Source organism: Molothrus aeneus, chromosome 21 (genome assembly GCF_037042795.1).
Source record: "Molothrus aeneus isolate 106 chromosome 21, BPBGC_Maene_1.0, whole genome shotgun sequence".
NCBI lineage: Eukaryota > Metazoa > Chordata > Aves > Passeriformes > Icteridae > Molothrus > Molothrus aeneus.
Genome location: NC_089666.1, coordinates 5,068,556 through 5,084,577, shown reverse-complemented (window position 1 = coordinate 5,084,577; position 16,022 = coordinate 5,068,556). Strand labels below are relative to the sequence as shown.

General features: G+C 53.0%; 1 protein-coding gene across 1 annotated transcript in view; it reads right to left on the bottom strand.

The window, feature by feature from the left end:
- The window catches only part of MEGF6 (multiple EGF like domains 6), a 99,136-nt gene that overhangs the window by 10,164 nt on the left and 72,950 nt on the right, over positions 1-16,022 (bottom strand). Inside the window, exons 13-25 of the mRNA XM_066564131.1 lie at positions 15,873-16,001; positions 13,443-13,571; positions 12,615-12,749; positions 10,560-10,694; positions 8,167-8,292; positions 7,170-7,301; positions 6,126-6,254; positions 5,368-5,499; positions 4,587-4,715; positions 3,543-3,671; positions 2,959-3,087; positions 1,949-2,077; positions 1,058-1,186 (exon numbers count right to left, since the gene is read on the bottom strand). Of these exons, the coding sequence (XP_066420228.1) occupies positions 1,058-1,186; positions 1,949-2,077; positions 2,959-3,087; positions 3,543-3,671; positions 4,587-4,715; positions 5,368-5,499; positions 6,126-6,254; positions 7,170-7,301; positions 8,167-8,292; positions 10,560-10,694; positions 12,615-12,749; positions 13,443-13,571; positions 15,873-16,001 (1,692 nt within the window). The remainder of the gene's footprint in view (positions 1-1,057; positions 1,187-1,948; positions 2,078-2,958; positions 3,088-3,542; positions 3,672-4,586; positions 4,716-5,367; positions 5,500-6,125; positions 6,255-7,169; positions 7,302-8,166; positions 8,293-10,559; positions 10,695-12,614; positions 12,750-13,442; positions 13,572-15,872; positions 16,002-16,022) is intronic.

The window sequence follows — 16,022 nt, the reverse complement described above, 5'->3', positions numbered from 1 at the left end:
ATGTGCCAAGCTGAGGTGCCATGACCCCAGAAGGGAAGGAGCTTGTGGATCTCTGCTTGGCGTGCTGATACCTGATGAGGTCCCCTGCTCTGAAGGCCAAGAGCCTTTTCAAACCCTTTCTGATGAGAAGGAGATTGCCAGGTGTTGTTTTTCTCAGCTTTTTCCTAATTGAGAGGTGTTTTAAAAGATTTTATTCTATTATCAATAGTTGAGAGAGAGATTGAATTAGAAATAACCTTTAAGAATTCTTTACAAGCCCATTTCCCACAGCCAGGGTGTGTGCCACATCTAAGGACACATGGAGCCACCAAGGGACAGATGCCATGGTCTGCTGGGGCTTGGCACCAAAGCCAGGCCCTGAGGGTCAGTGTGATACAAGGACACACTGAAGGAAGAGTGGAAAGGGACAATCCACTGTTAGACTTAAAATAACCTGGCAGAGGAAGGCCCTTGGTATTTTAGTTTCACCATGCTGGGTTGCTGCCCTGCCTTCATCCCTGCTTGCAGCCCGTGCTCTTGCACTGATGCCTGGAGGTCTGTGCCTTTGGGAATCCCATCCTCCCCCCACAGGGTGGAAAACTGAGAGTCTGGAATTTTAGACTTTCTGTACTGACTCCCAGGAGAGCACTGCATTTGACCTGAGGCTGTGGAGAAGCTTCCAAAATCGATTGATAGCACTGGGATTATGGGTGTGGAGTTGACTGGAAGTGTATAACATCACAGGGTGGAAAACTTAGAGTTTGGGGTTTTAGAATATAGTAGGAGGAGAAGGAGGCTGCTCTGGGTGTGCACCAGCACTTTCAGGACAGCCCTCAGACAACAGGAACCAGCTGGGGTGGAACTGGATGATCTTTAAGGCCCCTTCCCACCCAAACCCCTCTGTGATTCGATGGGAGGAGGAAGGGCACAGCAAAACAGGGGCACAGCCAAAACCACAGCACCACCAGCTCCCTGCTTGCTGAAACCTGAATTTTCTGTCTTTGCTTAAGCCCCCAGACCCTCCCTGTGCAGCACCAGGTGCTGGCAGAGCCACGATGCCCAGATCAGCCCCACTCACCTGTGTCACACTTGTCACCGGTCCAGCCGGGCTGGCAGAGGCAGTGCCCGGTGCGGCGGTCACAGAGCCCCCCGTGCTGGCACTCACAGCTCTGCTGGCACTCCAGGCCGTGCTGGCCCTGGGCACAGGCTGGCAGGGGACAGGGTGAGGCACTGCCCTGGTTCCCACCCTGCCAGATCCCCACACCCACAGCAAGGACCGAGCGCCCCGACCCCTCGCACGTCACCTCCAACCTCCACAGGAAAACTGGTGGAGCTCTGAGATGCTCTAAAATGCTGAGAATTACAGACTTTCTGTACTGACAGACTCCCAAGACAACACTGCATCTGACCTGAGGCCGTGGGGAAGGCTTCCAAAATTGATAGAACTGGGATTACGGGTGTGGAGTTGATTAGAAGTGTGTAATATCACAGGGTGGAAAACTTAGAGTTTAGGGTTTTAGAATATAGTGATATATATGGAGAAAGATGGAAGTTTTAGGGTGGAGGCTGGTCCTCCTTCTTTACCACCTTCTTCCTTCTTCTCCATGGGTTTGGGTGGGCTTTTGTAACCAGGCAGAAAAGTCCTCATTGCAGACTCTCAGTGATCAGTTATTGGGTTAAAAGTGAAAATAATTTAGGTGTCCTTTCTTAATTGGATAGTTTAGCCTTAAAAGACCTTGTAACAAGAGATAGTTGGCCATTTTGTGCCTTGTTAGTGAAAGACTGCAGAACTCACTGCTGTGAGACTGCAACATTGATAAATAATAAACATCTAAGCCTGAACGCAAACTATTCACAAAAGTGAATCCTGACCACGACAGAGGTAGAAAAAGGAAGCTGAAAAGGGGCAGGAAAGCATTCCAAAGCACGCCCTGTCTGCCCCAGAGCTGTTCCCCAGCTGTCTCCTCACCCAGCTCACAGGCCAGCCCCGTCCAGCCTGCAGGACAAGCGCAGCTCCCCGTGGCCGGGTCGCAGGTGCCACCGTTGTGGCACAGGCAGCGCTGCTGGCAGTTCTTCCCATAAAACCCCACCGGGCAGGCTGAGGGACAAACAGGACAGACATCCCTGTCAGGACACAGCTCTGGAGGCTTCTGCCATGCTGACAGAGCAGTGGGTGGATGGTCTGATACACAGCAACACTGATTTTGATGCAATGACAACTTTGGGTGTGTCACCTGCTCAGGTAAGAGGCCAGCAGCGTTCTGGCCACCCTAGGAGTGGCATTCCTCCCCGTGCTGGCAGGGAAAGCAGGAGGTGTGGGGAGGGTTACATTGCTGGGGTGGAGGTGGTGTGGGAAGGGTCACCTTAATGGGGGAAGCAGGTGCTGTGGGAAGGGTCACCTTGCTGGGGTAGAGGTGGTGTGGGAAGGGTCACCTTAATGGGGGAAGCAGGAGGTGTGGGAAGGGTTACCTTGCTGGGGAAGGTGGTGTGGAAGGGTTACCTTGCTGGGGAAGGTGGTGTGGGAAGGGTTACCTTGCTAGAGTAGAGGTGGTGTGGAAGGGTTCCCTTGCTGGGGAAAGTGCTGTGGGAAGGGTTCCCTTGCTGGCAGGAGAAGCAGGTGCTGTGGAAGGGTTACCTTGCTGGGGTAGAGGGGCTATGGAAAGGGTTACCTTGCTGGGGAAGAGGTGGAGTGGGAAGGGTTCCCTTGTTGGGGTAGAGGTGATGTGGGAAGGGTTCCCTTGCTGGGGAAGTAGGTGGTATGGAAGGATTACCTTGCTGGGGAAGAAGTAGGTGTGGGAAGCATTACATTGTAGGGGTAGAGGTGGTGTGGAAGGGTTACCTTGCTGGGGAAGGGTTACCTTGCTGGGGTAGAGGCGGAGTGGGAAGGGTTACTTTGCTGGGGAAGTAGGTGGTGTGGAAGGGTTACCTTGCTGGGGTAGAGGTGGTGTGGGAAGGGTTACCTTGCTGGGGAAGGGTTACCTTGCTGGCACGAGGGTCCCGTCCACCCCTCGGGGCAGAGGCAGCGGCCGCTGACGTGGCTGCAGGTGGCGTTGTTGAAGCACTGGCAGGTGTGGCTGCAGTTCTGGCCGTAGCTGTTCTCCGGGCAGGCTGCAGGGAAGCAGAGCAGGCAGCAGTGCTGGGCACTGGGTGGGAATTACAGCAGCCAGGCTCCTGCCAACCCTCCCGAGGGGTGGGAGGGGACGTGTCAGGGGTGTTGGCTGCTCTGGGAGGGGGTTTCGTGGTGTTACAGGGCAATAATGAGACATCCAAGCAGACACTGCTACCACCAGTGTTACATCCTTCATTATTTTGAAGTATTTTTGCTGGATGCCCAAGCCTTCATTGCATCCAACCATAAACGCTCAGGCAGAGCCCCCCAGAACCAAAATTAAATTCCACACAGAGAAAATCACAAATGGGGAATGAACAACCCAGAACTCTGGTTCCTATGACCTGGCAGCAGAGACAGCCCTGGCTCCAGAGTGCCCATGGAGAGCAGGGTTGGCACCTCCCACAGAGACCTGTCCTGGGCACAGAGACCTGTCCTGGGCACAGACACCCACCCTGGGCACAGCGGGCACCAGTCCAGCCCGGGGGACACTGGCACTGTCCTGTCACAGGGTCACAGTGGGCACCATTCAGGCAGTCACAGGCTTGTCGACACTCCAGTCCATAAAATCCATCAGGGCAGGCTGTGGAAAACAAAGGAAAAATCCACACAGAATGCAGAGCTGGAGCCCTCCCAGTGGGAAAAGGTGCCTGCCCCTTGGTGGCCTTTGTGGCTGCAGCGGTGTGACAGTGCTGCTGAGGGCAGCAGATATTGGATGCAAGTCCACTGTGGACATTCCAGGTACAGGAGAGGGCAGTGGTGGATCAGGAGAGTGATGGCTTCATGTTCCTGACCACGGAGAGGCTGCTGGGGGAGCTGGAGAGAGCCTCCTCCAAGACCCTGTGTGCAACAGGGACACACTCAGGTGACCACAGCAGCTGAGTGTCACAGACACCTTTTATGAAAAAATCTTTTCTTTAAGATTTTTCTTTTCTCCTGAGAAGCTGAGAGGCCTCAGGAACAAAATGTAAACAATGGTTATCTGCTGCTGTGGAATGCAACAGGTGCATCTGGGATTGGGCTCATGTGGTTGTTTCTAATTAATGGCCAATCACAGCCCAGCTGGCTCGGACTCTCTGTCCAAGACACAAGCTTTTGTTATTCATTCCTTCTTTTCTATTCTTAGCCAGCCTTCTGATGAAATCCTTTCTTCTATTCTTTTAGTACAGTTTTAATATAATACATATCATAAAATAATAAATCAAGCCTTCTGAAACATGGAGTCAGATCCTCGTCTCTTCCCTCATCCTCAGACCCCTGTGAACATGGTCACAGCTGTGCAACCACTGGGTCACCTATTATCTACATTTTCATAGTCTTTCTTTCTCCCCTTAACCTTTTCCCTCCAGAAATAAAACCAGAGGGGAGCAGCTTGCAGTCTTGCTGCTCCCCCATGGCCATCCTGAGGAATTCTCTTTGCTGTGACGGGATGACAAAGTCAGACAGGGAGCACAAACCTGCTGGGGTGGAGGCCTGGTGCCCAGGGCCAGCTACTCACCGTGCTCACAGAAGGTTCCTCGCCAGCCTGGGCTGCAGGTACAGGCCCCACTGACATGGTCACAGGTGGCTCCGTTGTCACACTGGCACTGGTGCCGACAGCTCAGCCCAAACCACCCTTCTGGGCACTCTGAAAGAAAGGAGACTGAGCAGTCTGTCCCTTCCTGGTTCCCAGAGGAGCTATCCTAAGGCAGAAGCTTGGATTCTGAATGGAATCAAAATATCTGGCAGCTGAACCCACAACCAGTGGGTTGTGCCCCTTACAGGTGTGTACCCACATCACACATTTTATGAAAAAGCCTTTCCTTAGGATTTTTCCTCCTGAGAAGCTGAGAGGCCTCAGGAACAGAATGTAAACATTGATTATCTGCTGCTGTGGAATGCAACAGGTGCATCTGGGATTGGTCTCATGTGGATGTTTCTAATTAATTGCCAATCACAGCCCAGCTGGCTCGGACAGAGAGTCCGAGCCACAAACCTTTGTTATTCATTCCTTCTTTTTCTATTCTTAGCCAGCCTTCTGAAGAAATCCTTTCTTCTATTCTTTTAGTATCGTTTTAATGTAATATATATCATAAAATAATAAACCAAGCCTTCTGAAACATGGAGTCAGATCCTCATCTCTTCCCTCAACATCAGACCCCTGTGAACACCGTCACCTACCCACATCACCCTGGGCACTGGATCAGCATCACAGCCAGGGAAGGGGACTGGGCTGGAGCAGTGCCTTTCCCTGGAGCCCTGCAGGCTCTGGAGGGTGGGAGGGCAGGGGCAGCACTCACTCTGCTCACAGTGGGTGCCCGTGTAGCCGGCCTCACACAGGCACTGCCCGCTCTCGGCGCTGCAGCTGCCGTCGCCGTTGCTGCAGTTGCAGGCGTGGGCACAGTCAGGGCCCCAACGCCCCAGGTCACAGGCTGGAAAAACACAGCAGGAGCCCATCACTGGTGTGTGCCAGAGAGCATGGCATGGGCACAGCGCTGCCTTCACCAGCAGGCACAGCGTCCTTTGGGCACAGGGACAAACGCATCTGCAGAGAGGCCAGAGGCACTGCCAGCACCAGACAGACACAGCCAAGAAACCAAAAGGATTTCAGAGAGATTTCCCTGGCAGAGGCAGGAAATCTGACAGGGATTTCCTGCATGAAGGTGGGAATGGAGCGATGGCAGCACAGCTTGGCACGGGCCAGAGTGGTTGAGGAGAGAGTGGCTCCCAGAAGGAGAAAAAGGCTAAACTGCTAAAACCAAGGCAAGAATCATTTTCCAAGCTGCTCCAGGGCCTGGAAAAAAGGCAGCTTGAAATGTATGGTAAGCACTGTGCACATGCAGTTTCATTGCTCAGCCCATGAAGACCAGAGAGACAGCAGAGAGACCAGAGGCACTGCCAGCACCAGACAGACACAGCCAAGAAACCAAAAGGATTTCAGAGAGGTTTCCCTGGCAGAGGCAGGAAATTTGCCAGGGATTTCCTGCATGAAAACAAGAATGGAGCAATGGCAGCACAGCTTGGCACGGGCCAGGGTGGCAGAGCACAGGTGCTGTACCTCTCTGGCAGTGGTGCCCCGTCCAGCCGGGCGGGCAGCTGCACGTCCCCGTCACAGGATGGCAATGTCCCTCGTTGCCACAGCTGCAGCTCAGCTGGCAGGCGGGGCCGAACCAGCCGGGCGGACACACTGCCAAGGGAAACAGGCAGGGACTGCAGGTGGCTGCTGGAATCCCAGCCCTGGGCAGAGCTGCCGGGTACCGCAGTGCTTCGGCAGAGCTCTGACACAGCTCTCACACCCCGAGTGCAGTGCTGAACGGGACAAGGGGCTCAGCATTCTGCCTGCTTTTCTCCTGCTGCAGAAGTTACTACAGTGGAGATGGGGCTAGAGGGACTTTGAAGTCCCCACGTTGCACCACAATGAGTGAGGGAACAGAGATGTGCACGGTGCTGAGCGTGGCACTGCCTGGTGGGTCACTGGATGCTCCAGCAGATGCTCCAGCTCAGCTGAGATACCCCCATTCCCAGTGGAGATGAGCCTGCCCTCAGCATCCTGCACATCTCAGCCTCACTCACCATCCCGCACTCACCATCCTGTGCATCCCAGCCTGCACATCCCAGCCTGTACCCCCATCCCACACTCCCCATCCTGCACTCACCATCCTGCACATCCCAGCCTGCACTCACCATCCCTCGCTCCCCATCCTGCACTCACCATCCTGTCCATCCCAGCCTGTACTCACCATCCTGTCCATCCCAGCCTGCACTCACCATCCTGCACTCACCATCCTGCACTCCCCAGCCTGCACTCCCCATCCTGCACTCACCATCCTGCACATCCCAGCCTGCCCTCACCATCCTGTCCATCCCAGCCTGCACTCACCATCCTGTGCATCCCAGCCTGCACATCCCAGCCTGCACTCCCCATCCCGCACTCCCCATCCTGCCCTCACCATCCTGCACTCCCCATCCTGCACTCACCATCCTGCACTCACCATCCTGTCCATCCCAGCCTGCACTCCCCATCCTGCACTCACCATCCTGCACATCCCAGCCTGCACTCCCCATCCTGCCCTCACCATCCTGCCCACCCAGCCCCACTCACCATCCTGGCAGCGCTGCCCAGTGTACCCAGGTGGGCACACACAGGCTCCGGTGGCGCGGTCACAGCTGCCGTTGTTGGCACAGTCAGGGCAGATCTCCTGGCAGCCCGGCCCCCAGAGACCCTCAGGGCAGGCTGGAGCGTGAGCAGACAGAGAACAAAGAGCACAGAGATCAGAGCTGAGGTGGCAGAGGGAAATGTGAGACCTTTTGGGCTCCCTCTGGCCAGCAGCGCTGGGCTCATGCGAGACGCGGATTTTGTTCGCAGCACAGCCTGGCCCTGCCTGCTCCACAGGCATTCTCTAAGTGGTATTCTGAGCTCACTCCAGCATTTTCATGCCAATTTTGGATTTGCAGCCACTTGCAGGGAGCTCCAAGGGCTCCTCAGTGGGAAATGGTGCTGCTGGCACAGGGGCTCCACAGCTGCTGTCACACCATGGACAGCACATCAGTCACTGCTCTGGAACCCACTGGGAGTTGCAAAGAAGGAGCAAAAGGCTAAACTGCTAAAACCAGGGCAAGAATCCTTCTCCAACTGGTCCTAAGCTGCTCCAGGGCCTAGAAAAAAGGCAGCTTGAAATGTATGGTAAGCACTGTGCACACGTAGTTTCGTTGCTCAGCCAAACTCTTAGGAGCAGGACATCTCTATGTGACTAATACCTTCCAGCTGCTGCAATACTGCACAATCATGCAAAAGCTTTCCATTTCAGACTCTCTAGTTTTCCAGCAGTTAAAGAGTAATCTGATGAAGGCAATTAAAAGCATGCATCAATAAAGAAAGGTTCCTCTCCTACACTGAGGACTGCAGCAACAAAAAACATCTTCACCTTTTCCATTGTGTTAAGACTCACAATCAAAAGCTGCAATTTTCCACAAGATTATTCTAACTGCACTGGGTATTTTCAGAATGAGTTTTAGTAAAAGAAAAGCAACAGCTCTACACCTAAATCCCTCCCTCCACACTGAAATCCCTGAGGGTTTGCTCTGCTGCCCGTGCTCACCTTGGGCACAGTCGTGTCCTGTCCAGCCAGGTGGGCAGTGGCACTGCCCCGTGCTCCTGTCACAGGATGCCTCTCCACAGGCACAGGAATGCTGACAGCCTGGCCCAAATGTCCCCTCAGGGCACTCTGTGGGAGAACAGCAGGGTCAGAACATCCCCCCCAAGATGCCCAAGAGCATTTTACCAACCTGGCCCTGCAGGCTGAAGGAGCCTCTGGGTCTATTTGGGGTTCCCACCTGTGCTCGTGGTTTAGTGGGCATGGTGGTGTTTGCTCAGAGGTTGGACTTGGTGATCTTGGAGGTCTTTTCCAACATTAGTGATTCTGTGAGCCTGGGTGTGGCCCCTCTGTGAGCAACTCTGGTCACCTCCAGCATTGCCACCACCACCTGACCTGTCTGCCTGTTACTTCTGTGTTTTGTGTGTCAACATTTCTTCATGCAAGAGTGACCACTCACATCCCCAAAAACTGAGGCCAAACTGATCTCCAGTCTTTGGACAAGGGCTCTGCCCAAGCCACCCTGCTGTCTGTGGGCTGGGGTGCAGAGCACCAGGGTCACAGCCCCACACCAAAACACCCCTTGGCTTTTCCAAGGTGCTCTGAGGGTTTTTACCTCCCTGGCTGAACGCCTCCAGGATCTGAGCACCAGGATTTTAAGAAGCAGCCAGGTTTGCAGCAGGACACAGATGGAAAGAAGGAACATCCTCATGCACAGGAGGAATAATCCACTTTTCCCACCCTCTGCTCTGGATGCCAGCGTGGTTCTGCTGATCCCAGCTCGCTTTGATCTTTGCACCCCGTGCCACAATTCAGCAACGAGCTGGTGACATGCAAACTGAGGCCCCCAGAGCCAGGATCCCTAAATCCTCTCTGAGTCCCCCGGGAGAGCTCCAGGCTCAGCAAAGCCAATGTTCTGAGCAGCTTCAGCAGAGGGGAACACACGGGCACTGACAAACCGCGGAGGAAACGCAGCGCCTCCGTTTCCAGCGACACAGTGGAGTTTTTGTTATTCCTCCCCTTTGCTAATTGATGGCAGATGTTTGTCTTCACCCTTTAATAATTTCCAGATCCGAACAACAGCCAAGAGCCTACTATTTCTATACAAATATTTGTGTTATTTCCTGTGACTCCCCCCTACAGCCTTCAGCTCCTTTCTTACCCTTTTTAAAAATATCCTGAGCGGGAGCACCCAGCCTGAAAAGGCTCCAGGGGCTCCAGGGGCCACAGCATCCCCCCAAAGGGGCTCAGGGCTCTCAGACCCTGCAGGAGCTGCTCCCACCTCTCCTTCCAGCACTGTGGCAGCAATTGCATTGGGATTTTTGCTGCTTTCTGCAGCTCTTGCTCTGTCAGAGATGGGGCTCTGCACCACGACCCTTTGCTGGCAGATAATGAGGCTGATGGTTGCAGCTTCTGGGCTGGGGTGAAGCAGTGCTTGGCTAAACATCAGAAACTCCTGGGATGCTCCAATCCAAATCCAGATGCTGGCCACTTCCAACCTCCCCATGCAGCATCTTCTGCTGCTGCAGTCTGTCTCCAAGTGTCCAACTTTTTGCATTTTCTGCAGGTCCTAACCAGCTGAATTGGGTTCAGGAGGCCCCCCAGCCCCACAAGAGCAGGAGTGGGTTGACTTTTCAGTCGCCACTCAGCTCTGTGGTTGGCAGAACTTATTCTTTTCCAAACACTGTGTTCATATTTTGTAATCATCACCTCGGGCCAATGACTCACTGCCTTTAGGTTCTCTCAAAGCACCTTTGTCTGCCCAAAGTGAAGCTCTCTGGCACACAAACCACCCCCAGGATCTTGAAACCTGCACCCTCAGAGCCTGAGTGCTGGACACAGTTAAATATACACTGAGCTGGGCAGTTCAGTCACCATCCCATCGACTGGCCCTGCATGGGTAGAGCACAAAACTGCTCTAGGAGGTTCATACAGAGGCAGAAGTTTGAATCCTCATGTAAATTAAAGGTAAAATACTCCTTTGCACTTGCAGATTAAACAGAGTTTCAACAAAAAATAGAGAACAGAGCAGAAAATGTGATAATGTTGTGCTGGGCAGGGATTGCCTGGAAGGGAAAAGACATCAAGGCCAGGGAAAGGGGAAAATCACCTCCATCTACCCACAGAGAGGTGTCCAGTGGCAGGGTGAAGAGAGACCTTGTTCTCCTTTTCTGAATCAGGCTCATTTTATACATGGAATTCTCTCTCCCTCTTTCACGAGGCAGCAGCATCTCACAGAGACCTGTGGATGGCAGCTCCTGTGTCCCCTGAAGTCTCTGCATTGGGCTGGGCCTCTCAGGGGAATCTGGAAGTGCTTTTGTGTCGTTTTGTGAAGCAGAATGCTGAGGACAGGGGAGTTTCCAGCCCACAGAGAGCTGCCCTGCAGGGCCCTGCCTTACCTTGGTCACAGTGCTGGCCGTGGTAGCCTGGGGGACACTCCGTGTGACACTCGCCAGTGACAGGGTCACAGGGCACTCCTGGAGAGCAGCTGCACTTCTTCTTGCAGCCATCCCCGTAATAGCCAGGGTCACAGCCTGTGAACAGCCAGAATTAGAGAGAAAGAAGCTCTGAAATGACTCCTTGCCCCTGGGTGCTGAGCACCCTTCCAAGCTCCACCACCCCTGTCACAGCTGTCCCACCATCCCTGTCACAGCTGTCCCACTGTCACAGCTGTCCCATTACCTCTGTCACAGCTGTCCCATTACCTCTGTCACAGCTGTCCCACCATCCCTGTCACAGCTGTCCCACCACTGTCACAGCTGTCCCACTGTCACAGCTGTCCCACCACTGTCACAGCTGTCCCACTGTCACAGCTGTCCCATCACTGACACAGCTGTCCCACTGTCACAGCTGTCCCATTACCTCTGTCACAGCTGTCCCACCATCCCTGTCACAGCTGTCCCCACCCACCCCACATCTCCTGCTGACCACTGAACGTGGCTGACTGTGAGCATGGTTGTGCTCCTGAGTGAGCAAGAGCTGAGACAGCCTGGGATGGGGGAAAGCAAGCAGAGCTTTCCCCTGAGGAAATTAATGGGGGAAAGAGGCCATGGGAGGAGAAAGGGGGATGTTTTGGGGATGCTTTGTGGGAACAGAATGACACCAGTGTGAGTGTGGATCTGCTGAAGGGAGGGATGGATCTGCAGAGGGACCTGGGCATGCTGGATAGATGGGAAAGATCCAGGGCTATGAGGTTTAACAAGTCCAAGTGCCAGGTCCTGCACTTTGGCCACAACAGCCCCTGCAGGGCTGCAGACTGGGGACAGAGTGACAGGCAGAAAGGGACCTGTGGACACTGATGGGCAGCAGCTGGACATGAGCCCGGTGACCAAGAAGGCCAGTGGCTCCTGGCCTGGCTCAGGAATGGTGTGGCCAGCAGGAGCAGGGCAGGGATTGTTCCCCTGTGCTCGGCACTGGTTGGGCAGCACCTCGAGTGCTGTGTCCGGTTCTGGGCCCCCAATTTAGGAAGGCCATGGAGGGGCTGGAGCGTGTCCAGAGCAGGGCAACAAGGCTGGTGAGGGGTCTGGACCACCAATCCTGTGAGGAGCAGCTGAGGGAGCTGGGGTTGTTGAGCCTGGAAGAAAGAAGGCTCAGGGGAGATCTTATCACCCTCTGCAGCTCCCTGCCAGGAGGGTGCAGCCAGGGGGGGATCAGGAGCAAGGGGACACAGCCTTAAGCTACACCAGGGAAGGCTTAGATTGGACATTAAGATGAAATTCTTCCCAGAAAGGGTGATTGGGCATTGGAATGAGCTGCCCAGGGAGGTGGTGGCATCACATCCCTGGAAGTGTTCAGGAAAAGCCTGGATGCGGCGCTCAGTGCCATGGTCTGGCTGCCAAGGTGCTGCTGGCTCATGGGTTGGGTTTGATGACTGTCACAGACATCTTTTATGAAAAATCCTTTCCTTAGGATTTTTTTCTCCTGAGAAGCTGAGAGGCCCCAGGAACAGAATGCCAACAATGGCTATCTGCTGCTGTGGAATGCAACAGGTGCATCTGTGATTGGTCCATGTTGGTTGTTTCTAATTAATGGCCAATCACAGTCAGCTGTCTCAGACAGAGAGTCCGAGCCACAAGCCTTTGTTATCATTCTTTGCTATTCTACTCTTAGCCAGCCTTTTGGGGAAATCCTTTCTTCTATTCTTTTAGTATAGTTTTAATGTAATATATATCATAAAATAATAATGTAATATATATCATAAAATAATATATATACATTATATATAATAAATTATATATAAAGCAATATATATCATAAAATAATAATAATATATACACATATATATAGTGTAATATATATCAAAAAATAAATAATATATATCAAAAAATAAATCAAGCCTTCTGAAACACGGAGTCAGATCCTTGTCTCCTCCCTCATCCTGAGACCCCTGTGAACACGGTCACAGGTGACCTCAGAGGTGTTTCCCAAGCCAGCTGCCCATGTGCCCCACTCACTGTGCTGGCAGCGCTGGCCGCGGTAGCCGGGTTTGCAGCGGCAGGAGCCGTCCCTGGCGTCGCAGTCCCGCGAGTTGCGCTGCAGGCACTGGCACTCCTCCGAGCAGCCAGCCCCAAACACCCACTTGGGGCACGCTGCAGGGAGAGGAAGAGCTGGTCAGTGAGGGGCAGAGAGCTCCTTCCCTGTTGCTCTCTGTAATAGCCTGTCTCAGTCATCCCAGTTCTTTCCCCAGGTGTGCCAATAACCTCTCCCTTCCCTTGCTCCCTGCTGACTGCTGTCTGTCAATCCTGGCATTCCAGAAGGGCGTCGTGTGATTGGCGAAGTTCAAAAGATGCCGTTCAACCCTGGGGGACATTGGTCCCTCCAGGTGTCATTTTGTCCCCTGAGACTTCCCCCCCCTCACCTGGTTGGTGGGATCCCTACCCCTTCCCTGCCCCTCTCCCTGGGGTTAAAAGACACAGCAACCACGCGGTTCAGGGAGTTCTGTTGGAGCTGTTGCTGCATTCAGAGGCCTGTGGGTCAGGAATAAAGCTCTGGATCCAAACCCTCCAGCAGAACCCGACTCCTTTTCCTTCACCTCGCTTTAAAGCTTCTTCACCAGGAGAAGGTTCAGTAAACCTGAGCTCCTGCATGCGTGGACTTGTCCCAAGTGCCCAGCTGCAGCATCCAGCCAGCCAAAGGTGTCTCTGAGGTGAAACCACCACAGCTGCCGCCTTTGGTCAAGCAGCAAGGGCCAGATGAGCCCAGGCACGTTCCATCCGGATATATTGGTGTTTAATTCCAATACTTCCCAGAAAGGCTGGGATTCAGGGGTAACCCGAGCGTACCCAGGTGGCAGAACCGGCCGTACAGGCCAGGGTCGCACAGGCAGGCACCATAGATCCGATGGCAGTGACCCCGGTTGGCACAGTTGCACTTCTTCCTGCAGTGCTTCCCATAAAATCCCTTGGGGCACCCTAGGAACAGAGAGAGGTTTCCTAGGAAGATGAGCCAGCCTCAGCAGGTTGTTTTAATCGAGAGAAACACACTGAAAATGGAGCTGTGTTCAGTTCTCAGAACCAGAGCAGGGATGCACCGAGGGAAAGGGATGCATCCCTGCTCCGGTCCCAAGAACTGAACGCAGCTCAGTTCTTATTGTGTTAGCTATACAATATTCATGGCATAGCATTGATAATATTCTGCAAACTACCTGCTGTTCAAACAGTGCCCATTTATCACCTGGCAAGATCTATTCAGTCATATCTCATTAAGGAGTTTGAAAATATTTTTCAGTGTCCTCCATGATGTCTGAATATCTATTGTCAAATACTCCACTAGCCTTGCTCTTTGCACATCTTGACTTACTGAAATTACATTGCTTGAACTGCTGATCCAGGGGGACAGAGATCAGATTCCCTGCTCCAGCTCCAAATCAGCTGTGCAGTGTCACAGGGGATGTCACTTCGTGGTGCTCCAGGGCACCCATCATCTCTGCACTCACTGTCACCAGCAACTCTGCTGGCTGGGACAGAAATAACCCACCCACAGGGCTCTGAGAGGTCAAGGCTGTCCTCCGTGAGAAAGCAACCCACCAGGCTGCTCCTGTTGAAAAGCCACAGGGATATTTGCACTATTAAGTGAATAAAATTATTGGGTTTTTTTCTCTGTTATGCTAAAGACCTCGATATTGGAAGCACGTGGCAGACAGGCTGTGTCAGCAGAGTGCTCTGGCCAGCAGCTGCCCAGCAGCACAAGCCTTGTCCCTACAAAGAGAGGAGCAGAGGAAATGCCACCTTGGGACAACAGAGCCATTTTGTTTTGTTTATTTTCATTTTAAAATACCTTCCTGTTTTCTCTCTGGCCCCCTCAATCACCTCCTTCCTACAGAAAGAAGAGGCTGGGGTATCTCTTGTGTTCGTTTGCATTCTGCTTCACTCTCCTCCTTCAGTAATAGTTCCCATATGCTCCCAACATGTGACTGAAGTCCTTCTGTCTGAATCTCTGATTGTCTCCCTCTTTCTGGTTTTCAAATTATGTCCCCCGAATTTTAACCCTTTGGGAGGGAGAAACGAGCACCACCAGCAGCGACCCCTCCTTTGGGTACTCTGGGTGCTTTGGGTTACTACTGCTGTCACAGCTTTCCAGTGATCTGGGTGGAAAATACCTCCATGGTTTCCATGGAAATTAACCACGGAAATTGTGGGTTTGACATTTTTTCCTGTGTCTGCCACTGAATGCCCCATGAAATAGAGATTTCTGCCCTCAGTCATGGATGAGCAGTGAACAGGGATTGATTGGAAAGGTCTTCGGGTGCAAAGACAGAACACTTGGAGCACTGTTCTGTGGGGGAAGAGTGTCATTTATCACTCCTTTTGCTGTTTAAAATTTCATTTTTCCACACAAAATTCAGTGGCTGATGGACTGAGATGGAGCAGGAGTGTGTTCAAGCTGCTCTCACTGGGATGGCTCAACAAGAGAGCTGAGAGATGCTGCTGATGAGCAGCTACAAAAGAACCAGTGGAGGGAACCCCACAGGAAACACTTCCAGGCTTCAGGAAAGCACATCTGGAACATCTGAGAGTAGCACCAGCAATGGCCAGACCAGCCATTTATCCACTGATTGTTGTGGTGTGATTTTACTCCTAATGGAATGTTCTGTTACTGCCCAAGGTAATGGTTTGGTCCAAATTATATCCTTGTACCCCATTGTCCATCTACCCTGAGCTCCCTGTCAATCCTACCTGCTTGGAATTCCTTTTCAGAAATCCCCTAAAGTTCAATATCCCATTAGTCCATGTGACCCAAACCTCCCCCCACTACTTCCCTCATTGGAAGATGCTTTTGTGTGAACCCTGCCCTTTACCCCTCCACAGGCTATCTCCAATTAGCTGCTGATTTATCCCCTCCTATTAAATCACCTCCATTTAAAAACCCTTACACACCTACCTTCTGTGTCTTTGCTCCCTGACCCTTCCACAGAATAAATCCTTTTGGAAACCATTCTGAAGACCTCTCCCTTATCCTTACTCCTGCTCTGGACACTTACCAACCTGTGCCACAGAGTTTAAGCCCTACAGCTGTATCCCAGACTGGGCTGCTTTCTGGGAACAGAAACTGTGCTGCTTTTTTTTTTCTGGGAACAGCCCGCTCCTCTTGGCACAGGAGCCAGCTGGGGAAAATCCAGCACCGCGTCAAGTGGTGGCAAATCTCTGCAGGAAAGAGGAGGCCAGGGATGGCCCCCAGCAGCACAGGGAGGGTAAGGGGAATGCTGCACTCACCATCCTGGCAGAGCTCTCCAGCCACACCAGGCGGGCAGCGGCAGGTGCCACTGGCAGGGTCACAGGTGCCACCGTTCTGGCACCGGCAGCTCTGGCTGCAGTTGCTGCCAAAGGTGCCGGCTGGGCAAGCTAGAAAGGGAGAGGGAGATG